This window comes from Oncorhynchus mykiss, chromosome 22 (genome assembly GCF_057628025.1).
Source record: "Oncorhynchus mykiss isolate SJ-2025 chromosome 22, ASM5762802v1, whole genome shotgun sequence".
Classification (NCBI taxonomy): Eukaryota; Metazoa; Chordata; class Actinopteri; order Salmoniformes; family Salmonidae; genus Oncorhynchus; species Oncorhynchus mykiss.
In genome coordinates, this window is record NC_143043.1 from 30,603,621 (window position 1) to 30,629,507 (window position 25,887).

General features: G+C 44.0%; 1 protein-coding gene across 2 annotated transcripts in view; it reads right to left on the minus strand.

The window, feature by feature from the left end:
• gsk3ba (glycogen synthase kinase 3 beta, genome duplicate a) overlaps positions 1-25,887 on the minus strand; it is a 42,934-nt gene that overhangs the window by 8,116 nt on the left and 8,931 nt on the right. For both annotated transcript variants that reach the window (XM_021579312.3, XM_021579311.3), the window contains exons 2-5: positions 13,820-14,013; positions 7,351-7,434; positions 404-514; positions 137-267 (exon numbers count right to left, since the gene is read on the minus strand). In XM_021579312.3, coding sequence (XP_021434987.1) covers positions 137-267; positions 404-514; positions 7,351-7,434; positions 13,820-14,013 — 520 coding nt within the window. The remainder of the gene's footprint in view (positions 1-136; positions 268-403; positions 515-7,350; positions 7,435-13,819; positions 14,014-25,887) is intronic.

The following is a 25,887-nucleotide window of genomic DNA, read 5'->3' on the forward strand; positions in this document are numbered from 1 at the left end:
TGTCAGTCACACACTCTTCATCATCATACTCATCAATATCATCACCATGTTATGACCATCACTGTCATAATCATCATCATCAAAGCCAATCAAAGCTAATGAGAACTGCAGATTCTTTCACATAGTTTAAACTGACCTGCCGAAGTCACAGAGTTTGAGCACGGCCGTCTCGGGGTCCAGCAGCAGGTTCTGGGGTTTGATGTCCCGATGGCAGATCCCAAACGAGTGGATGTAGGCCAGACTCCTGAACAACTGGTACATATATAACTACAACACACACACACACACACACACACACACACACACACACACACACACATTATAAATGGAGAGCAGAGGACAAGGACACATTTGATGGAAACAGTGTGCACTCGCGCACACACACACACACACACACAGGTACCTTGACATAGACCATTGGTAGGGTCTGTTTGGCTCGGCTGTAGTGTCTGGCCACTCTGTAGACCGTCTCAGGAACATAGTCCAGTACCAGGTTCAGATACACCTCATCCTTCTGTAACACAGAAACAGAGAGGGGGTTTAAGCAACACACACGCACAATGTAACTATTGTTTGACTATCAGTGACTCGCTCTCTCGTTCACTGCTGCAGACAGTGATGTAATTTCCTGCCGAGGGCACCAGGGGGATGGGCGCTGCACCCCACCCCTATAGCAAGCCTACCACTCAATCCCTCTTCCTCTGATCTGATTGGTGGAGATCAACAGTCTGCCGTGAGGTCCCATGCCAGCTGTTCCTCATCTCTGAGCTCAGACTTCATCCCATACTGCCCCTGAAGGTGACCAAAGAAGGACGGAGCGAAGCGGCAGGTCTATGAGTACCATGTAACCCAACTCAACTTTCCACATCTTCCACTCCTCTACTACTCTCTCCCACTTCCTCTCTCTCTCACCTACTAGACTCCTCTCCCTGTTCCATCTGTTAGCAGAGCCAGTCAGCAAACTAACCAGAGGAGACTGGTTAGAGGAGACTAGTTAGATAACCAGAGGAGACTGGTTAGATTGTAGCGTGAGAAGCTAGCTGGCTGTTCATGTGAGCTAGTGTTATCATGGAGTCTGAAGAGACTGCCAATCTGACACAATTATGTCTACTAGAATGGATCTGTCTGGACTGACCCTTTTCTCTTTCTCACACATACCGTAGACACACATACAGTCGCACGCACGCACGCACACACACATACCCACACCCCCCCAAAACATGGCATCCAGTCTGACAGGCTAAGGTGATGGTGCTCACACCTCAACATAATTTACAGAGAGAAAATGATTTACAGAGAGAAAGAGAGAGCGTGAAAGACATAGCACAGAGAGAGCCCAGAGAGAGAGGGAGCACTAGCACTCATTTCAGAATAATTCACACTACAAGTCTGTACATATTCAACTAGGAAGACTAGAGCACTGTTAAAAAGCATGAGCCTGGCATCCTGTCAAAGACATATAAAGATATTAGCATTGCCATCTGGTTTGGGCTTAGTGGGACTATAATTTTCAACAGGACAATGAACCAACACACCTCCAGGCTGTGTAAGGGCTATTTGACCACGAGTGATGGAGTGCTGCATCAGATGACCTGGCCTCCACAATCCCCTGATCTCAACCAAATTGAGATGGTTTGGGATGAATCGGGTTTGCAGAGCGAGGGAAAAGCAGCCAACAAGTGCTCAGCATATGTGGGAACTCCTGGTTTAGAGAATACTGGTTGAGAGAATGCCAAGGTTGTGCAAAGCTGTCATCAAGGCAAAGGTGGCTACTATGATGAATCTCAAATATTGTAATGATGGGGCAGTGAGTAGGAAGCAGGTGCAGGGGAAACGTTTTAATAAAACAACAAAACCAAGACATAAGACATAAGGCAGTACCCCGATACACAAGAACAATACCAACTGCTGAGTGAACCTGGGAGAGTGACATATAAAGGGGAGGAAATGATTAACGGAGTCCCGGTGTGAATCATAATGACTAACAGGTGCGCGTAATGATGAGTGCCAGGTGTGCATAATCGTACGCCGGAGGGGAGGAGCAGACGTGACAAATATAAAGTATATTTTGATGTGTGTAACACTTTTTTGGTTACTACATGATTCAATGTGTTATTTCATCGTTTTGATGTCTTCACTATTATCTACAAGTAAAATAGTAAAAATAAATAAAAGCCCTTGAATGAGTAGGTGTTCTAAAACTTTTGACCGGTAGTGTAGATGAACAAATAAGTTGTGGGTGTGTCAAGGCTTGGCCCCTCACTGGCCAATCAGAACGTGCGCCATGGCTAAATATATGGTTACTTTAAGTTGTGTATTTACAGTGTTTTATGTACTGCCTTGGAATCAACTCCAATGTTAGTCCATTATAGTTTGTTAAACAGCTTACAGACACAAAATAACTAAATGTAGACCTATCCCATCTTTGCTAAATATGTTAACATGAACCTGTTTGCAGTCCACATTGTTCTAAGTCATTTCATGGCTTCAATGTGGAAATATATACATAGCATTAACACTGATGTAGGGGCTAGACCTACTGTAAATTGCATTATGGCTGAGCATGGACATCCCAAATGTTGTCAATAAGCAAGATTCAATTCATTATTGATAAGGCCTAAAAAAAGAGAGTGAATAATTCTAATGAAATTCTAATCAGGCTGTATGTGTAAATACACTTCCAGGCACCATTATTTCTCCCTGCGGGTACATCATTAAAACAACACAGACTATGGAGAGTTTTACACACATCCAAACTTTTCACAGTAGCTGGACAAAGAACCAATATAAAGAGAAAGGGAGAATGTCTACTCACCCTTATACTGCTCCCAAATATAATGTTTTATAGGCATATTGGAACCATCTACAGATCGCATCCACACTGGCTTTGCATGCGCGCCACGGCCGTTCTCACCATATAACCAGTGAATTATTCTACTAAGTTTGGTTTAATTAAAATTAAATGAAAAACAAGCACTGTTTTATTTCCAACAACAATAAATACATGTAAAATGTAATGATATAAAATCGCCAGGAATAAAAAAAAAACATGAGGCATTGCTGTTGAATCAACCTTCGTTATAGTAGGCCTAGTGTAAGAGTAGCCTACAAGGGGCTTGGGTTTTAAAAATATGAAACGGAAAACAAACATTTATTACAGGAAAATCACTTCTAAAAGAGAGGTTCACCAAGGTTCTCATCTCTCATCTCATGATGGGCATGGAGAGATGTAACCTACATAATGGAGGAGTTCTGTATGTACAAAGCATGGCTAAAATAATGCAGGCCTGCCTACAATACATAAAAAGGAGAACGTCAGCTCACTGTTTTGCTCCTCTCAAACTTGATCTTTTAATACAACTTTGGTGATTAACAATTATTTCCAAGCGGTCTCACAAGCCAAACACGCTAGTGGTTAGAGCGTTGGGCCAGTAACCGAAAGGTTTCTGGATCAAATCCCCAAGCAGACAAGGCTATGCTTGGTTTTTAATCAAATAAAGCAAAATGGGGAAAAAAACATTAAATGTTTCATGAAGTATACAGGCACCGAAACCACATCTTGTTCCATGCGCATATGGGCAGTGTGCATCACAGATTTCCGCTGTCAAAATTCATGCCATTACCAACTGCGTTACTGCTAAAATCTGCTTTGGTTGGTTTAAATACCCTTGCCAGCGCTGCCTGAATTAGCACTTTGGCTTATGTTTTTAAGGACACACTTCAAATATATCCACCCCTCCCATCTGAGCACAAGCTTGCTGATATTAAACAGTGAAATTGAGGAACCTGGCGTTATGGCTGGAAAATGCCAGTGCGGCAGTTTTTACATGACGAAATTGCAAACTAACGTGCGTTTGACACTAGCGCCACCTTAACGCAGCCAAAAATAGAGCCCTTGAACTGTGTTTGAGGTGTGTTGTGTACGTTAGTTAAGAGTGAACCAGAGAAGTGTTCAATCAGTCCAGATTCCAGACCTTGCATAACCCCACATAATCCTAACACTACTGCTAACTGTGCTACTGCTAACAGCAAATGCTACGGCTGCTTTAACACTACTGCTACATATAGTGCTACTGCTGCTATTAATACTACTGCTCCTAACACCAGTTCAGCTACTAATACTATTGCTACAGCTAGCACTACTGCTGCTACTAACACTACTGCTGCTACTAATTACTATTGCTAAAGCTAGCGCTACTGCTACTACTAAAACTACTGCTAACAGCTAACTCTACTGTTCCTACTACTGCTTCTACTAACACTACCGCTGGGGAGGCAGGTAGCCTAGTGGGTAGAGTGTTGGGCCAGTAACCGAAAGGTTGCTGGATTGAATCCCTGAGCTAAAAATATGTTGTTTTGCAACCTGAACAAGGCAGTTAATCCACTATTCCCCAGTAGGCCGTCATTGTAAATAAGAATTTGTTTTTAAACTGACTTTCCTAGATAAATGTTAAATAAAACAATACTGCTGCAACTAATACTACTGCTAACAGCTAAAGTTACTGCTACTACTAATACTTTTGCTACAGCTAACGCTACTGCTGTTACCAACACTATTGCCACTGCTAACACTATATCTACTGCTTGCGCTACGCTACTGCTACTGCTAACTGATAAAGGAATGTATATGTTTAAAGTAATGATTAAAGAATTCCACCCTGAAATCATATAATTATATGAAATTAGTTAGAGCCATAATTGAATAATGTGTGTGACTAGACCATTGTGTTACTATTTTGCAATATGAGCTGGGTAGAGTTGAGACATTCAAGGCCAACTGAACTGTCGACTTGTGACAACAGGAAAGAGGGCCCTTCCAAGACCCCTCTAATCTAGGGAGGAGAGGAATGGCTAGAAACTGCCAGGCTGGTAGAAAAGTGATAAACTGTGTGTGTGTGTGTGTGTGTGTGTGTAGGTGGGAGTTATAAAATTACTGTTTGCATTTTTGACTTCAGAGTACTCTCTGAATAAAGAACTAACCTTTTGCAGAATTCTGAGACTTTGTCAAATTCTTCTATTAACCAGGGCCTTACAACCTCTGGGGAATTGGTCAAAGCTATAAAATAGTTCAGTTAGAACATTGGGATAACAATTCTCATGACAACTTGGTCCTTTGAGCCAGATCTCAATACCTGCCTCTGTCGTCCCAAGGAACTGCTGAAAACAGTGCACGGGCAGATCAGAGATCCGTAAGATAAAGACCTGACCTCTGAAATTGAGGGTCCATTTCAGGCCGGTGGCGAACTGGTACACGACAAAGGCGGTGACAAGATCCAACCTACATTGAATTCTCAGCTGCAAGATAAGGTCAGTAATCTTTATTCATTAGTTTGGTGTTGAATTCTAAACTTATTAAAAATTAACTTAGAATGGACTGAATTAAATTCCTATAAAGCATAAATGTGAGGGAGGATTTTAACTGTAAACCTAACAGTAAGTAAGATTTGTATCGGGTATCCCGTCTATAAAATCTAATGTAGAGAAAGCTGTAATTCCCAACCGAATCACCCTATGCCAGATATCCACAATTAGAACAGAGAGGAATAAGGGGGTAGGAGGAAATGAGAGGAGATGGAGAAGAGAGACGAGAAGAGTGAGGCTCACAAGAGGGCCCCTAGCAGCTGGTGTTTCCTAAAATTAGCAGGTGGCCTTTAGTCAGGCAACCCCCCTGCTCCGTGCATTCTCCCCTCTCCCCCAGCATCTCTCCCTAATCCTCACGCATGGGCACCCCAACTCCAGTCCAGACTAGGTTTCCTATGTGGGAGGATCCATTACCCCATTGTCATGGACCTGATTCTGTGAGTGCTGCATACGTGCACCCTGACAGATTGGACACACAAGTGTGGTCTACATTTGTCAGTGCTCTCCCTATCACCATGCGAATTACAGTTTATACGAACTCAACCATTCATGGGTTATGAATACTCAGAGAAGGAATACTCAGACGGAACAGGACATTCAGACAAACAGCCATACGGATAAACAGACAGTGATACAGACAGACACAGAGGGACACACAGACACAGAGGGACACAGACAGACAGAGAGGGACACAGACAGACAGAGGGACACAGACAGACAGAGGGACACAGACAGACAGAGGGACACAGACAGACAGAGGGACACAGACAGACAGAGGGACACAGACAGACAGACGGACACAGACAGACAGACGGACACACACAGAGGGACACAGACAGACAGAGGGACACAGACAGACAGAGGGACACAGACAGACAGACGGACACAGACAGACAGACGGACACAGACAGACAGACGGACACAGACAGAGGGACACAGACAGACAGAGGGACACAGACAGGCAGAGGGACACAGACAGGCAGAGGGACACAGACAGGCAGAGGGACACAGACAGGCAGACGGACACAGACAGACAGACGGACACAGACAGACAGATGGACACAGACAGAGGGACACAGACAGACAGAGGGACACAGACAGACAGACGGACACAGACAGACAGACGGACACAGACAGAGGGACACAGACAGACAGAGGGACACAGACAGACAGAGGGACACAGACAGACAGAGGGACACAGACAGACAGACGGACACAGACAGACAGAGGAACACAGACAGGCAGAGGGACACAGACAGGCAGAGGGACACAGACAGGCAGAGGGACACAGACAGGCAGAGGGACACAGACAGGCAGAGGAACACAGACAGGCAGAGGAACACAGACAGACAGAGGGACACAGACAGGCAGAGGGACACAGACAGACAGAGGAACACAGACAGGCAGAGGGACACAGACAGGCAGAGGGACACAGACAGGCAGAGGGACACAGACAGGCAGAGGAACACAGACAGGCAGAGGGACACAGACAGGCAGAGGAACACAGACAGGCAGAGGGACAGAGACAGGCAGAGGGACACAGACAGGCAGAGGGACACAGACAGGCAGAGGAACACAGACAGGCAGAGGGACACAGACAGGCAGAGGGACACAGACAGGCAGAGGGACACAGACAGGCAGAGGGACACAGACAGGCAGAGGGACACAGACAGGCAGAGGGACACAGACAGGCAGAGGGACACAGACAGGCAGAGGGACACAGACAGGCAGAGGGACACAGACAGACAGAGGAACACAGACAGGCAGAGGGACACAGACAGGCAGAGGGACACAGACAGACAGAGGAACACAGACAGACAGAGGGACACAGACAGACAGAGGGACACAGACAGGCAGAGGGACACAGACAGACAGAGGAACACAGACAGGCAGAGGGACACAGACAGGCAGAGGGACACAGACAGGCAGAGGGACACAGACAGGCAGAGGGACACAGACAGGCAGAGGGACACAGACAGGCAGAGGGACCTTGTCTCCGCTGGAGTAGAAGAAGTAGCGCAGGCGAACGATGTTGCAGTGGTCCAGCTTCCTCATGATCTGCAGCTCGCGGTTCTGACGGGGAGAGAGACAGACAGATGTCAGTCAATACTACTTACTGTTTCAACAGGATACAGCATGAGAAGTACAACACCGAGGTCTACAGCAGATAGAGAGTCAGGTTAGATTACAGAAACACAGCAGAGATTTGACTCCCATCAATATACGATAATTACTGGCCCTCAATCTGGAGAACTCCAGGTCAAACAGGCCAAAAGAAGGAGTAGCCACCCACAGAGGATGAGTAGCCACCCACAGAGGATGAGTAGCCACCCACAGAGGATGAGTAGCCACAGCTCACAGCTCTGATCCACAGTGGAATGCAGAGAGAGAGAAAGCGGAAAAGACGGAAGTGTTCAACAGAACTACAGAAATGTCCCTGGGATACGCAGACATTTGAGGGTGACTGGGAGTGGAGGTTGGGAATGACTTGGATGTAATCCTGTAACTAAGGAAGAACAGGTCCACTGAGCGGGCAGTACACTGACAGACACAAAACCATCTTATATTCTGACAAACACAAACTACCTGCATAGAGTGCATAGGGAGCACAGGGAACATGGGGTGCATATGATACATATGGTACATAATGTGCATATGGTACATAGAGTACTGTATGGATAGACACGTATGAGCAATGTTAGCCTACTACTTTAATCTCATCTACCATTGAGACACCCCCTCAACTAGCCAGTGACATCATCACCATCCTCCAATGTGGTTTCCTGTTTCTCACAGACAGAGACAGGCCAGCAGACAAGCATGCATTGCAAACAGGCAACGCCCTCTTTCCCAGCGCCAGGGAGAGGAAAGAACGGTAGTGCCATATGGAGCAGAGCAGAGCAGAAGATGGCACTGCAGTCATTACTGCTGACCTGTCATATACTGCACTGGGACAGAGACATGGTGAGCATAGAGACAGAGACTGGTAAACCACAGTGACATCATGACACACAACCAACATGGAAGTTGTTATACAGACAGTGACACTAACAGGATGGTAAAGCAGAGTACACACACATCAGAACATCCTACAAACACACGCACTAGGGATGGGCATGAGTAATCAAGTACTTGAACGGACGTCAAAACTCTATCTTTATCCAGAGATAAAAACATTTTCAAATAATGTAAAACTATTTGGTGGAATGTGCTTTGTGCCTGCCCGAACGGGCAACTGAAATGTCTTGAAGACAACATTCATTTGTTTTGACTCGAATGTTCCATTTGTACATGTACATTGGCAGGGCACAACAAAAAAGAAACCAAGCCAAGCATCACACAGTTCTTCGACCTAAATTCCCTTTCATGTCTCACTTATTTGTGTTCCGACCACTCCCTCTATACACGCATGCTGCTGAGTGTGCACGCAAGCTCCCATAGGCCTACAGAAATAAATGCCTATTCAGAAAACCTATCTATCTAACTGATGTGATACACAAGCTACAAATAAAAACAGTTTTATCACACATTCTAAATGGACTGGTTGATTGGAGTAGGAAAAAATGTGTTCCAACAATGAGCTGCAGTTTTGGAATAATTGCATCCTGTCTATTTTCTGCTTAAAGGGATACTTAGAGATTTTGGCAATGAGGCCCTTTATCTACTTCCCCAGAATCAGATGAACTCGTGGATAACATTTTTATGTCTTTGCGTGCATTTTTAAGGAAGTTGCTAACTAGCGCTAACACAATTGCTAACTAGCACTGGCGCAATGACTGGAAGTCTATGGGTATCTGCAAGCTAGTTAGCAATGGCTCGCGAAACTACCTCTAACTTCCTTCATACTGGATGCAGACATAAAAATGGTATCCACGAGTTCACCTGACTCTGGGGAAGTAGATAAAGGGCCCCACTGCCAAAATCTCAAAGTATCCCTTTAAGCTACTTTGCCAACTGCTAGCGCCAGGGGTCTCCAACAGGTCGATCGTGATCTACCAGTAGCTCGCAGCCCACCTATGAGTGGCTCACCAAACTTTTCACATGTTCCACCGCAAGCTGTCATAAACACATCTCACAGTATCAGACACCGCAAGCTCCCGGCTATGATCTAATGTAAGCAACATTGACATTATCCCACCCCTGGTTAGCCACTATTGGCTTAAGCCAAACCTAACAATATCTGTCAATTCATTTCTAGTAACATTGCCCCTGTGTGTGGTGCGCACGTTTCTCTATCGCTCCATGTGTAGCCAGTTGATGTGATAACCGTCTTGTGGGTTGACAGAAATACTTTCCCCAAAACCTTCTCAATCAAATGTTAACTGCAAAGTAGGCTTACCTGGCAGAAGTATATCTTGAGTAAGTATATTTTATTTGCTAACTTTGCCATGAAATGAGCAGCAACAGTACAGAACCATTGCTAGATCAGCACATTAGATGGCATATTCCTCACTCGCTAAATGCGCATTTAAAAGGGCCAGTAGCACAATTAAAGGGGAATTACTCATACAGTTCTCCCAGACCAAATAACCTCCATGAACCATTGTAACCAATATATAATCTAAACCCAGACATCATTTAGGAAAAGTTTGGTGACCCCTGGCCTAGGCTATAACCCCCCCTAAACATACAGTAGACAGGTGCCACACTGAAAAAAAGGCTACAACATTAGTTTGGTAAAGACAAAGAGAGTATTTTCATCAGAATCATTAAGCCTACTCACCAGACAGATGCCGTCGCAATAATTCATCAACATACACTTTTCAATGTGGAATTGTTCATCTATGTTTAAAACTCCAAAGAACAGGCAGAATAAACAAAATTGCACGATTGCGTGTCAAAAAGAAAACACATTTTGGTTTGTAACCCTGAAGAAATTGTCTTTCAACTCACCTAACAGAGCCCCGTTTTAAATGATCACTTTTTGAGAAAAACTGTTCCAGAAGCTAGATGCGCATCACTTCGCAGTGATAACTTTTTTCATTTTGAAAAATATTTTGTTCCATTTTATTCTGTTATAATAGGTAATGTTTTTTTTATATATAAAAAGATAAAATAGGTGTGTCTTGACTGTGATAAGGGCTCGGAAAATTAGAGTGTCTTGTCTGCTAAATTAACATAACAAGGCTATGCCATTGCACAACCTAAGGCTTCTACAAACAAGCATCACTGCTGAGGTTACTGCCTTTTTGAAGATTGTATTCCAAGGTGTTTTCTTATCTTAAATGGCACTTGTTTTTTTTATTGACAGAATACACTGAGTGAACAAAAAATTAAGCTCTTTCCATGACAGACTGACCAGGTGAACACAGTTGAAAGCTATGAGCCCTTATTGATGTCACTTGTTAAATCCACTTCAGTCAGTGTAGATCAATGGTTCCCAAACGTTTTATAGTTCTGCACCACCACAAACATTCAACCTCCAGCTGCGTACCCCCTCTAGCACCAGGGTCAGCGTACTCTCAAATGGTTTTTGCCATCATTGTAAGCCTGCCACACACACACTATTCGATACACTCATTCTTAAGTTTTTGTCACAACTCAGCTCGTGGGAAATGACAAAAAACTCTTATAGGACCAGGGTACAAATAATAATAATCAATCATTTTGCTCTTTATTTAGCCATCTTACATATAAAAACCTTATTTGTTCATCGAAAATTGTGAATAACTCACCACAGGTTAATGAGAAGGGTGTGCTTGAAAGGATGTACATAAGACTCTCCAATAAAACCCAACATTGCAGAGTTAAATAATTTTTCACACACAGTCTGTGCCTGTATTTAGCTTTCATGCTAGTGAGGGCAGAGAATCAACTCTCACATAGGTACGTGGTTGCAAAGGGCACCAGTGTCTTAACAGCGCGATTTGCCAAGGCAGGATACTCTGAGCGTAGCCCTATCCAGAAATCTGGCAGTGGCTTCTGATTAAATTCAAATTTCACAGAACTGCTTGTTGCAATTTCGATGAGGCTCTCTTGTTCAGATGGTAAGTGGACTGGAAACAGGGCATGAAAGGGATAACGAATCCAGTTGTTTGTTTTGTTCGTTTTGGGAAAGTACCTGCGTAATTGCACACCCAATTCACTCAGGTGCTTCGCTATATCACATTTGACATTGTCCATATTCTTGAGTTCATTTGCACACAAAAAAAATCATACAATGATGGAAAGACCTGTGTTTTGGTTGTCCCTGTTAATTCAGACAGAGAAGGGCTCCAACTTCTTAATCATAGCCTCAATTTTGTCCCGCACATTGAATATAGTTGCGGAGAGTCCCTGTAATCCAAGATTCAGATCATTCAGGCAAGAAAAAAACATCACCCAGATAGGCCAGTCGTGTGACAAACTCGTCATCATGCAAGCGGTCAGACAAGTGAAAATTATGGTCCACTCCTACATTGTCTTGGCTGTGTGCTTTGGGTCGTTGTCCTGTTGGAAGGTGAACCTTTGCCCCAGTCTGAGGTCCTGAGCGCTCTGGAGCAGGTTTTCATCAAGAATCCCTTTGTACTTTGTTCCGTTTATCTTTCCCTTGATCCTTACTAATCTCCCAGTCCCTGCTGCTGAAAAACATCCCCAAAGCATGATGCTGCCATCACCATGCTTCACCGTAGGGATGGTATTGGCCAGGTGATGAGCGGTGCCTGGTTTCCTCCAGACGTGACACTTGGCATTCAGGCCAAAGAGTTCAATCTTGGTTTCATCAGACCAAAGAATCTTGTTTCTCATGGTTTGATAGTCCTTTAGGAGCCTTTTTGCAAACTTCAAGCGGGCTGTCATGTGCATTTTATTGAGGAGTGGCCACTCTACCATAAAAGCATGATTGGTAGTGCTGCAGAGATGGTTGTTCTTCTGGAAGGTTTGTCCATCTCCACAAAGGAATTCCGGAGCTCTGTCAGAGTGGGATCTTGGTCACCTCCCCAGATCTGGGCCTCAACACAATCCTGTCTCGGAGCTCTAAGGACAATTCCTTCGACCTCATGGCTTGGGTTTTGCTCTGACATGCACTGTCTGTCAACTGTGGGAACGTATATTGACAAGTGTGCGCCTTTCCAAATCATGTCCAATCAATTGAATTTACCACAGGACTCATATCAAGTTGTAGAAACATCAAGGATGATCAATGGAAACAGGATGCACCTGGGCTCAATTTCGAGGGTCTGAATACTTATGTAATTAAGGTATTCCTGTTTTTAATTTTTAATAAGTTAGCAAACAAAAAAAACTGTTTTTGCTTTTTCATTATGGGGTATTATGTGTAGATTGATAAAATAAAAATGTTCTTAATCCATTTTCGAATAAGGCTGTAACATAACAAAATGTGGTCTGAATACTTTCTGTGTGTGTGTGTGTGTGTGTGTGTGTAGCAGTCATGTGAGGAGACTTAGCGCTCAACAGTCATCGAGTTCACTCTTCCTAACAGCCCCTACATAGGGCGAGAGAGAAAAAGATGAGGGTTGGCTGTTATAAAGGGAAAACAGAACACCTAAAGAGTAAGAAACAATGTGTTAGAAGCTAAGTCTGCTATTGCCTTACGAGCCTGTCTGGCAGAGACTGCTAGCTAGGCTGCTAATCTTAGCCTGTCTGGCAGAGACTGCTAGCTAGGCTGCTAATCTTAGCCTGTGTTGTACTCTGAAAAAGACAATACCTCAAACCAACATATCACTTCTGTCCAACTGTTCAGTACTCTACTCTACTGCTCCAAAGCCAAAGCTAATGACCTGACAAATGACACTCCAAAGCTAGTGACATTAATGAAAATCCCAAGCTAGTAGCTAATATAAATAGAGAAAAGAAGACTCTCTCTCTCTCTAGGACTGTCTGTCTGTGTCTTTGTCCTCAGTCGCTCAGCTAGCAGCAGGACACTGGCTAGTGCCACCATTCTAATGGTGACATCACCAACAGGCCTGGCTGTCAACACAACAAGGAGCTGGGACATGTTCCCTCCTCTAAGGGACAACAACAACACATCAGTCAATCCTATTCACAGACCTACATGGGGATAGTGATGGTATCCTGAGGCCCAGGAGAAATTTGGTTACTATGGCGACAATCCTGAACTTGACACACACACACACACACACACAATGCTACACAGAGCAGCCATCGTTGCATTCACTGATACAACTGAGCAGATATGAACAGCTTTGGATTTAGGGGTTTGTTTCTGTAGTAGTCAGTGAGAGTGGTGGTGAACTGACTGACACTTAGTGTGTGTGTTTGTCTCGCTCTGCTCTACTAACGTGGTGCCTGTGATCCATTCACAAAAGGCAAGACAACTAGTGTGAACGGATGGAGTCATGCTTCACAGATGAACACACTGACACACTCTCTGAATGAAAGTCATCCGTTACAAAGAAAAGGTAGAAGAAAAAGATTGAAAGATGATTGAAGGATGTTACAGTTTCATGAGAGATCAGAGAAACTGTGTGTGTGTGTCTGTGACTGCAGTTTCGCTCACCTTAAACCGCTTGTCCTGCAGAACCTTCTTGATCGCCAGCAGTTCTCCAGAGTCACACAGCTTGGCCTGGTAGACCACTCCGAAGGAGCCATTCCCAATCACCTTGGTGTCTGTATAGCTGACCTCTTGGGGCCTGTCGGGCCCTTGGCCTGGGGTGGCCACCACCGTCGTCACCTTACTGCCATCCTTGTCCCCTGGAGGGAGGACAGAGAGATGAGGAGGGGAGAGAAGGGGTGAGATTGGGGCGGCAGGGTAGCCTAGTGGTTAGAGCGTTGGACTAGTAACCGAAAAGTTGCAAGTTCAAGGTACAGAGCTGACAAGGTACAAATCTGTCGTTCTGCCCCTGAACAGGCAGTTAATCCGCTGTTCCTAGGCCATCAATGAAAATAAGAATTTGTTCTTAACTGACTTGCCTAGTTAAATATAGGTACATAAAAAGATAGTGCAGTGACCGTAGGGGACACACTCAGATGATCACACTGTTAGGGTCATTGTACTAAGCCTGACACACACGTTATTACATGATCATATTACTAAGATATGATACACACATTTTAACAGTCATACATGACTAAACATCAGTGGGACTGGGTTTGAATCTCAGCCATTGACTTCCATGAATTAGATTATTCAAGACGATTGGTACATAAACTGGAATAGAGACAGACTCACATATAACTCTCCTCCCTTTCCTTCCTCTACAGTAAATTGCACAGCAGCTTGGGATTATTGGGAGGCCTACTCCTGTTTAAGTGGGTTTAAACTGAAGTGCGCTGGAGTGTGTGTGTGTGTGTGTGTGTGTGTGTATGTCTGTGTCAGGGTTAAAGTCTGTGTTAACTCCTTGTTAAAGGATAACCAGACCTGCCTAGCGTGCCGTGGTGGGTGTCGCGTGCCGTGGTGGGTGTCGTAGCCATACCACCACCCTCAGCCCCTGCTACCAAGCACACATTTATCATCCATGGGTGTCAAAGCCAAGATAATACATTTAAGTAAAAAAATCCAAAATCAGTCCCTATTTCCTGACTCTCACTCACACTTACAATGACAGATACTGAATCTCGATCCCACTCATATCCATAAACCGATTGACTCTCCCTAGCCACCTAAACACTTGGTTCCTATAGCCTATAGTTCCCTCACAGACAGTCACATGTCATTAACATGATCCATCCCTTACACAAGACCCAGGGAAACTAGGTTATACATTTGCTAAATGTGTAACCTGGTTTGATTCCAGGCTGTATCACAAATGGCCATGATTGGGAGTCCCATAGGGCGGTGCACAATTGGCTCAGCGTCGTCCAGGTTAGGGTTTGGCTGGGATAGTTTTTTGTTATTAACTGACTTGCCTAGTTAAATAAAGATTAAATAAAATAAAAAATAAAAGAACTCTTCCATCATAGTCTGGATCATTGTCCAACCTGCTTGGGAGACAGTACATGACAGAGTTGTTCTAACTATCACAGCAGAATTCACTCTACTGCTGACTACTGTCAGCTGCTTCTGTGGTAAGTGTAGCTGCAGTGCTGAAAGGCAGGCGGGCAATGAAAAGATCAGCTGGATGAGTCTGTGGTGTGTTAATGCTGCTGAGCCAACACTAACAGACAGACTCTCGATACCAAACGCCTGCTGGTTCTGAACCTGTCAAAATGAGACAGTGGATGAATGCTATGCTGAAAATGGAGTACACTCACTTGGTCAATTGTTTGTGTGTCAGAGAAAAGGTTAAACAGTAGTAATTATTCCAGCAGCCATGATGCAGTCTCACACACTTAGCAACTAGACCTGCAGAAACACACACTAATGCACGCTGTATCTCCCTCCCTCAGAGAGCGAGAGAATAGAACTGTCTACACAATCCAGCAGGATCTTTTCATGCCTCTTCACTTCCTGAAACCGTGAGAAACGTACACATCAGCCACACAAACACATGACCTTAGCCCTTAGAGGCGGGTAGGTAGAATGGCGGGTAGGAGCGTTGGGCCAGTAACCGATGACATGGATGTTGATTAAGGCAGCCCCCGCACCTATCTGATTCAGAGGGGTTGGGTTAAATGCGGAAGACACATTTGAGTTGAATGCATTCAATTGTTCAACTGACTAGGTATCCTCCCTTTTCCCCACATCTCCTATTTCTACTAAAGAGGGATGCCATGTTGACCCAACGTTCACTTGGACAATGTACGACTCAGCACACTGCCTCCATCAATGCAGATAGTGTTAGTGGCAAGTAGGAATACTACACAGAGAAGGCTTTCACACAGACAAACAGACAGACGAGACAAATCACACATACGTTTGACCATCATGCTTATCGGTCTACTGGTTAATTTGCATAATTTTATGGCATTAAATTGGCATGTGTATTTTTGTTAGTCGTCATGAATCATTTATCCAATACAACTGTCCCACGCACACAGCATAGGCCTACAGAGACTATTTTGAGGGGGGTTTCTGCTGCAGCTCCTCAGCTGGTTGCTGCTGGGTGAAACATGTGCTTTTATAAGCCCAGTCATCGCGCAACAATTCTAAATGCAATCAAGTGTTAAAAACGGTTTTGATGGCCACATTTAAAAATAGCTATTTTTATTTGGTAATTGATGCACGCCTCCCATTCAAGTGAAGGCAACGATAGGCAGTCTATCAGCACATCACCCACCACTTTACAATGTGAGCTATGCATTTTGAAAACATACTTAGGCCTAATTGTTTGAAAACATATTATGAAGCATGTCTTACCTTGCTTCAAAGTAGCCTAGGCAATATAGAAACGTGGAGGCAATTATTTCATAAAGACTTCATAGGCGGTGTGTTATATTCTCCTACATTCCATTCACATTTCCACCAACTTCAAAGTGTTTCCTTTCAAATGGTACCAATAATATGCATATCCTTGCTTCAGGTCCTGAGCTACAAGCAGTTAGATTTGGGTATGTCATTTTAGGTGAAAATTGAAAAAAAAAGGGTGGCTCCTTAAGAGGAACTTGTGTTTCACATACAGTAATACTGGGCTCTCCACCCCTGATCCTGGAGAACTACCCTCCTGAAGGTTTTCACTCCAACCCGTTGTAACTAACCTGATTCAGCTAATTATTTCAATCAGGTGAGCTAGATTCGGGTTGGAGCCAAAACCTACAGGACGGGAGGTCTCCAGGAACAGGGTTGAAGCACTGCACTAACATATTAAGTCCAAAATCTAAAAGACGGCTTAGATCCAACTGAATTGTATCAATTTCAAAACTGTTATTATAATATCCTTGATCAGTTACTTTGTGTGATCATGTCTTAATGTTCCCCAAAAAATGATGTCTTCTATTCTTTGCCCTTTTAACCCACTTTAGCAGGCATTGCTGAACACAGTGCTCATTCCATTAGCAGTCAGTGGAGGTAGAACTGCAAGCATTGTATGATGCTGCATGTGCCTCTAGCATTAAGGGTTGCGAGCAGTTGTGCACGTGACCTTGTTGATGGTGGGAATGGGTGGTCTCATCGTTGAACGACAATTTTGATATCTGTTCATTATTATCCATTATACCTCATAGCACAACAAACTACTTAATACTAATATATAAATATACTTGCAGAAAAGCAGTAGAAAGTCTGAAAGTGTTGAATTACCCACAATAAATATTATTAAAATGTAGTTAATTAAAACACACAATATTAAATCCAATATATATATTTTCAGTGTGGATCCGGCCCGAAGCTGTCACTAGTGTACTTGTAACATTGTATCTAGCCTATTCTGGGCCCTCAGAGTTTCCTGCATCAGTGAGCTCGGGACAGACAGCTGTTTTTGCACAAAGGAAAAATGTTTAGTTATTTTATGATGTTTCCACTGGATATATGGGATCATCAGATCATTATATTTTGCTCTTTCACACTAAGACTTGGTACTTAGAGGCAGAGATCCAAATCTCTCTCTCCCCTAAAGAAGACCTGTGGAGCAGTACTATCTAACGGGTGCGGCCTAAGGCAGAGACATCTGACATCTGGGTATCACTAGGGTTGGGCAATACTTGGGTCTCTTCTACGATATGCTACTCCAAATATCGCGATATCCCAAATAATCATTTTGCGCTGTTATTGACTAGATAAATCCAGCCTGTGCAACTTTTGTGCTTATTTACGATATTATAGTCACATTCTCATTAAATAATCCTAGTATGGTGAAAAAAATATGGTTTAGTAAATACATTTTGACTTAATTTTCAACATATTGATACAGCCAAACTGATAAAACTGAGTCGTTTTGATTTGTAAAAGTTCAAATAGTCTTCACGATATATCATATTGAACGTCACGAAATTTCATCAATGTGAAATATCACAATATTCGATTTAATCATTTTAATTAATCAGCCCAACCCTAGATATCACCATGTTATTCAGTCATCACCTACCACAGGCCTTAATGGGAGGAGGAGAAGGGTTGTCAGTGTGTAGGTAATAACTATTACATTAGAGTAATAACTCAGACCTAATATTTAACATCCCTCTCTCCCTTTCACTCTTTCTTCTCAGTTCTCTCTGATGCTCAGTCTGTTGGTTTCTTTCTGTTTGTTCTTCAGTTGGTTTAACACGCTCTGTCCTTTTTTGCATGTTAACCGGCAATTTAAATCGAACATCATGTTCAATTTGTTCATTTTGTTCAGGTCTTCATTGAGACTGAAGGAAATAGAGTAAGAGAGAATGAGAAAGAGAAAAAGAAAGAGCTTTGAAATGCTAAACAAGCTGCTCATTTTTCTTGGCCAGCTGCTGGGGGGGGGGGGGGGGGCAACGTTCACTCAAGGACCATACACTCTGGCTACAGCTGCTTCAGAACATCGGCCAAGTTAGTCACACACACTGGCACACGTGCTTGGGGCGGGGGGGGAAGCGAGAGAGGCCTGGTGTCTGGCTGTGTGTAATCCTGATGGTCTGGTGGGTGATTTTCTGTGATGAGACTTAAAAGGAGTCTCAGCCTGCAGCCTCGCCCCAATAACACGCATCACTATTTATAACACAGGTGTGGGTGCACAAAGAGGGAGCGTGAGATGGGGAGAGAGATGGGGGGAGGGGAGGGAAAGGCATTATTCTGCAACGCTGTAAGTGCTAAATAATGCTTTCTAATCCCAACTCCCACACACGCTCTCAACCATACACTCAACCATACACTAATAGGGCCAATCATCCAGTGAAAGGGAAACTTGCATCGTGAAACAGTATCTGAGATCCGTCACCACTGCAACAGCACGAACCCCCCACCTCTCTCTGAGTAGCCCACACACAGACTGACAGAAGTGCAGAAGGTGACAGGCCTAATGGTACTGTATGTAGAGCAAGGCTGGGGTTGAACTATGTATCGCAGCATCTTCAGTCTTATACATTGTGACACATAGGCCTACTCCAACTGAGCCCATTCATAGAGGCAAACTACCTTTAGTGTCTATTCATGAAGGTATCGTCTGGCCGTGGGAGTTTTGTTTAGTGCCCCAAGGCTCGTAACACACATCGTTTGCGATGGAAGACAACTAATTAGCACAGGTGGTCGCCTCTATCTAGCATGCTCCAACACCTGTGTGTTAGTGTAACTGGGGAGGAAGTGTAGTGGAAGTGTAGCTCGTTGGCTGGAGGCTCAAGGCTGTACGCATCTGTGCAAACCTCCTACAGTTACATTGACTGACACTGAATTGATTATGACCGAGCTCTCTCCGGAGCCTGTGGAGGATGTGCTCTGACACTTTCCCCGGACTTGGAGAGAAAATGACTGCACAGCTAAATGTTCCTGGATGTAGCACAGAAGTTGTGTCACTGCTGTCCACTGCATTGTTCGGGGGAGAGAATGCTCCCTTACCTGCTTCAACAAAGGCCCACGCGGGGAAGCTTGTGCCTCCGCATCGCCAAAAGGTTAGTGGACAGTGTTTAGGGGCAAAGTGTTCATCTGACTCAGGGCAACTGCTATGATATTCCTTTATTTTCTCCGCCAATCTATATACTGTATTCACCAAAATGGACATACCATGTTGGTCAATACAGTTGAAGTCGGAAGTTTACATACACCTTAGCCAAATACATTTAAACTCAGTTTTTCACAACTCCTGATTTAATCGTTAGGTCAGTTAGGATCACCACTTAATTTTAAGAATGTGAAATGCCAGAATAATAGTAGAGAGAATAATTTATTTCAGTTTTTTATTTCTTTCATCACATTCCAAGTGGGTCAGAAGTTTACATACACTCAATTAGTATTTGGTAGCATTGCCTTTAAATTGTTTAACTTCTGTCAAACGTTTCGGGTAGCCTTCCACAAGCTTCCCACAATAAGTTGGGTGAATTCTGGCCCATTCCTCCTGACAGAGCTTGTGTAACTGAGTCAGGTTTGTAGGCCTCCTTGCCCACACACGCTTTTTCAGTTCTGCCCACAAGGCTTTGTGATGGCCACTCCAATACCTTGACTTTGTGTCCTTAAGACATTTTGCCACAACTTTGGAAGTATGCTTGGGGTCACTGTCCATTTGGAAGACCCATTTGCAACCAAGCTTTAACTTCCTGACTGATGTCTTGGGATGTTGCTTCAAAATATCCACATCATTTTCCATCCTCATAATGCCATCTATTTTGTGAAGTGCACCAGTCCCTCCTGCAGCAAAGCACCCCCACAACATGATGCTGCCACCCCCCGTGCTTCACAGTTGGGATGGTGTTCTTCGGCTTGCAAGCCTCCCTCTTTTTCCTCCAAACATAACGATGGTTATTATGGCCAAACAGTTCTATTTTTGTTTCATCAGACCAGAGGACATTTCTCCAAAAAGTGCGATCTTTGTCCCCATGTGCAGTTGCAAACCGTAGTCTGGCTTTTTTATGGAGGTTTTGGAGCAGTGGCTTCTTCCTTGCTGAGCGGCCTTTCAGGTTATGTCGATATAGGACTCATTTTACTGTGGATATAGATACTTTTGTACCTGTTTCCTCCAGCATCTTCACAAAGTCCTTTGCTGTTGTTCTGGGATTGATTTGCACTTTTCGCACCAAAGTACGTTCACCTCTAGAAGACAGAACGCGTCATGCACTTGTGTCATGCACAAAGTAGATGTCCTAACCGACTTGCCAAAACTATAGTTTGTTAACAAGAAATTTGTAGAGTGGTAGAAAAATGAGTTTTAATGACTTCAACCTAAGTGTATGTAAACTTCCGACTTCAACTGTATGTATCATGACCCAGTGCTCGTCTGGAATGTGCCATTCTGCCTTGCTGTCACGTCCATTAATTTGGGTAGTGTGTGCGTGTAAGGGGGGTGGTTAGAAAACTGAGCATGGTAGAGCCCACCTGTGCTTTATTGGTTGAGACAGGTCTTGCTTAATGAGAGGCTTTTTCTTTTGAATGCTGACATTTGGAAATCAGAACTGTGTGTGTGTGTGTGTGTGTGTATATATAGTACCAGTCAAAAGTTTGGACACACCTACTCATTCAAGGGGTTTTTCTTTATTTTTACTATTTTCTACATTGTAGAATAATAGAAGATATCAAAATTAGGAAATAACACATATGGAAACATGTAGTAACCAACAAAAAAAGTGTTAAACAAATCAAAATTTATTTTATATTTGAGATTCTTTCAAGTAGCCACCCTTGGCCTTGATGACAGCTTTGCACACTCTTATTTTATCATTTTATTCACTTAGCTACTTACTTTTTCTATTGTTGTTGAATTGTCGAGAGTTTAACCTGCAAGTATGTGTTTCATTAAAACAGTTTACTACATGTATATGACAAATAAACAAACTTGAACTTAGAAGGGAAGGGGGAGGGCAGCCAGGAATATGGGGGGAAAATATGGCCCGCTTTGTGGTTAGATTGTATGTGAACTAACATTGAAAATACATAGGCCCTGAAATTACTTGTCCTCAAATGTTTCGTAATCCAAAAATCTCACAGCTGGTAGAACTGATTAAATGAAGAGGTTTAATAACTTCCATTATACAGGTACATTTTATTTCTCATATCTCTTTATATTCATATAGCCTAAGGGTTATGTTGCTTCTTATCTCTCATGTTTGGAGTTGTTTTGAGCTATTATACGGACACTTGAATTTTTCTTTACAGTTGGGTTGCCCTGGTCTTGCCCCTAAAAACCTAATACTCCTTTAGAAAAACAGACTACATGGCATTGATATGAGTCAGAAACATTTATTATACTGTCAAAATTGACTACAAAGTGTAAATAGAATAATTCTGGTCATAAAGTCAGTCTCATCCAAGACTGGTGGTGGTGACTGCATCACAACGTAAATGAAGGCTGGGTTTGTTTCAATCCTGCCCACAAAACACAAGTAGCCATCAATTCGGAGCGCAGCTGCATACGACCTGATCGTAATGTGTGTCGTAAATTTGTGTTGACTTTGGATATCCCTGTGGATAGGGACCATCTGTAAATTACACAATGTACATGGGACAATGTTAAAATACTATAGCTGGTCCAAACCAAATATAATCTGTAGAAATTAATATACAAATATTGTAGATACTTCCGGCGCCGACAGAGATGGCCGCCTCGCTTCGCGTTCCTAGGAAACTATGCAGTGTTTTGTTTTTTTACGTGTTATTTCTTACATTAGTACCCCAGGTCATCTTAAGTTTCATTACATACAGTCGAGAAGAACTACTGAATATAAGATCAGCGTCAACTCACCATCAGTACGACCAAGAATATGTTTTTCGCGACGCGGATCCTGTGTTCTGCCTTTCACCCAGGACAACGGAATGGATCCCATGCAGCGACCCAAAAAAACGACTCCGAAAAAGAGGGAAACGAGGCGGTCTTCTGGTCAGACTCCGGAGACAGGCACATCGTGCACCACTCCCTAGCATTCTTCTCGCCAATGTCCAGTCTCTTGACAACAAGGTTGATGAAATCCGAGCAAGGGTAGCATTCCAGAGGGACATCAGAGACTGTAACGTTCTTTGCTTCACGGAAACATGGCTCACTGGAGAGACGCTATCGGAGGTGGTGCAGCCAGCGGGTTTCTCCACGCATCGCGCCGACAGAAACAAACATCTTTCTGGTAAGAAGAGGGGCGGGGGCGTATGCCTTATGGCTAACGAGACATGGTGTGATGAAAGAAACATACAGGAACTCAAATCCTTCTGTTCACCTGATTTAGAATTTCTCACAATCAAATGTAGACCGCATTATCAACCAAGAGAATTCTCTTCGATTATAATCACAGCCGTATATATCCCCCCCCAAGCAGACACATCGATGGCTCTGAACAAACTTTATTTGACTCTTTGCAAACTGGAATCCATTTATCCGGAGGCTGCATTCATTGTAGCTGGGGATTTTAACAAAGCTAATCTGAAAACAAGACTCCCTAAATTTTATCAGCATATCGATTGCGCAACCAGGGGTGGAAAAACCTTGGATCATTGTTACTCTAACTTCCGCGACGCTTATAAGGCCCTGCCCCGCCCTCCTTTCGGAAAAGCTGACCACGACTCCATTTTGTTGATCCCTGCCTACAGACAGAAACTAAAACAAGAGGCTCCCACGCTGAGGTCTGTCCAACGCTGGTCCGACCAAGCTGACTCCACACTCCAAGACTGCTTCCACCACGTGGACTGGGACATGTTTCGTATTGCGTCAGATAACAATATTGACGAATAAGCTGATTCGTTGTGCGAGTTCATTAGAACGTGCGTTGAAGATGTCGTTCCCATAGCAACGATTAAAACATTCCCTAACCAGAAACCGTGGATTGATGGCAGCATTCGCGTGAAACTGAAAGCGCGAACCACTGCTTTTAATCAGGGCAAGGTGACTGGTAACATGACCGAATACAAACAGTGCAGCTATTCCCTCCGCAAGGCTATCAAACAAGCTAAGCGTCAGTACAGAGACAAAGTAGAATCTCAATTCAACGGCTCAGACACAAGAGGCATGTGGCAGGGTCTACAGTCAATCACGGACTACAAGAAGAAATCCAGCCCAGTCACGGACCAGGATGTCCTGCTCCCAGGCAGAATAAATAACTTTTTTGCCCGCTTTGAGGACAATACAGTGCCACTGACACGGCCTGCAACGAAAACATGCGGACTCTCCTTCACTGCAGCCGAGGTGAGTAAGACATTTAAACGTGTTAACCCTCGCAAGGCTGCAGGCCCAGACGGCATCCCCAGCCGCGCCCTCAGAGCATGCGCAGACCAGCTGGCCCGTGTGTTTACGGACATATTCAATCAATCCCTATACCAGTCTGCTGTTCCCACATGCTTCAAGAGGGCCACCATTGTTCCTGTTCCACACCCGACACCCTAGACCCACTCCAATTTGCTTACCGCCCAAATAGGTCCACAGACGATGCAATCTCAACCACACTGCACACTGCCCTAACCCATCTGGACAAGAGGAATACCTATGCGAGAATGCTGTTCATCGACTACAGCTCGGCATTCAACACCATAGTACCCTCCAAGCTCGTCATCAAGCTTGAGACCCTGGGTCTCGACCCCGTTCTGTGCAACTGGGTACTGGACTTCCTGATGGGCCGCCCCCAGGTGGTGAGGGTAGGCAACAACATCTCCACCCCGCTGATCCTCAACACTGGGGCCCCACAAGGGTGCGTTCTGAGCCCTCTCCTGTACTTCCTGTTCACCCACGACTACGTGGCCACGCACGCCTCCAACTCAATCATCAAGTTTGCGGACGACACAACAGTGGTAGGCTTGATTACCAACAACGACGAGACGGCCTACAGGGAGGTGAGGGCCCTCGGAGTGTGGTGTCAGGAAAATAACCTCACACTCAACGTCAACAAAACTAAGGAGATGATTGTGGACTTCAGGAAACAGCAGAGGGAACACCCCCCTATCCACATCGATGAAACAGTAGTGGAGAGGGTAGCAAGTTTTAAGTTCCTCGGCATACACATCACAGACAAACTGAATTGGTCCACTCACACAGACAGCATCGTGAAGAAGGCGCAGCAGCGCCTCTTCAACCTCAGGAGGCTGAAGAAATTTGGTTTGTCACCAAAAGCACTCACAAACTTCTACAGATGCACAATCGAGAGCATCCTGGCGGGCTGTATCACCGCCTGGTACGGCAACTGCTCCGCCCTCAACCGTAAGGCTCTCCAGAGGGTAGTGAGGTCTGCACAACACATCACCGGGGGCAAACTACCTGCCCTCCAGGACACCTACACCACCCGATGTTACAGGAAGGCCATAAAGATCATCAAGGACATCAACCACCCGAGCCACTGCCTGTTCACCCCGCTATCATCCACAAGGCGAGGTCAGTACAGGTGCATCAAAGCTGGGACCGAGAGACTGAAAAACAGCTTCTATCTCAAGGCCATCAGACTGTTAAACAGCCACCACTAACATTGAGTGGCTGCTGCCAACACACTGACTCAACTCCAGCCACTTTAATAATGGGAATTGATGGGAAATGATGTAAATATATCACTAGCCACTTTAAACAATGCTACCTTATATAATGTTACTTACCCTACATTATTCATCTCATATGCATACGTATATACTGTACTCTATATCATCGACTGCATCCTTATGTAATACATGTATCACTAGCCACTTTAACTATGCCACTTTGTTTACATACTCACCTCATGTATATACTGTACTCGATACCATCTACTGTATCCTGCCTATGCTGCTCTGTACCATCACTCATTCATATATCCTTATGTACATATTCTTTATCCCCTTACACTGTGTATAAGACAGTAGTTTTGGTATTGTTAGTTAGATTACTTGTTGGTTATTACTGCATTGTCGGAACTAGAAGCACAAGCATTTCGCTACACTCGCATTAACATCTGCTAACCATGTGTATGTGACAAATAAAATTTTATTTGAATATTGAAAGCATGCAACATGAAAATATTGTCTCATTTACATTGTGTAATTTATTGACGGTCCCTAACTAGCCCCAGAGATAGGCTATCCAAAGTCAATGTCAGGTTGCACGCCAGCAGACTGAAGGAAATTGGCAAAATCATTTGGCTAACACTTCCCACCTGCGAACACACACGCGACACGCACATCAAACCACACTCCAAAACCAACTC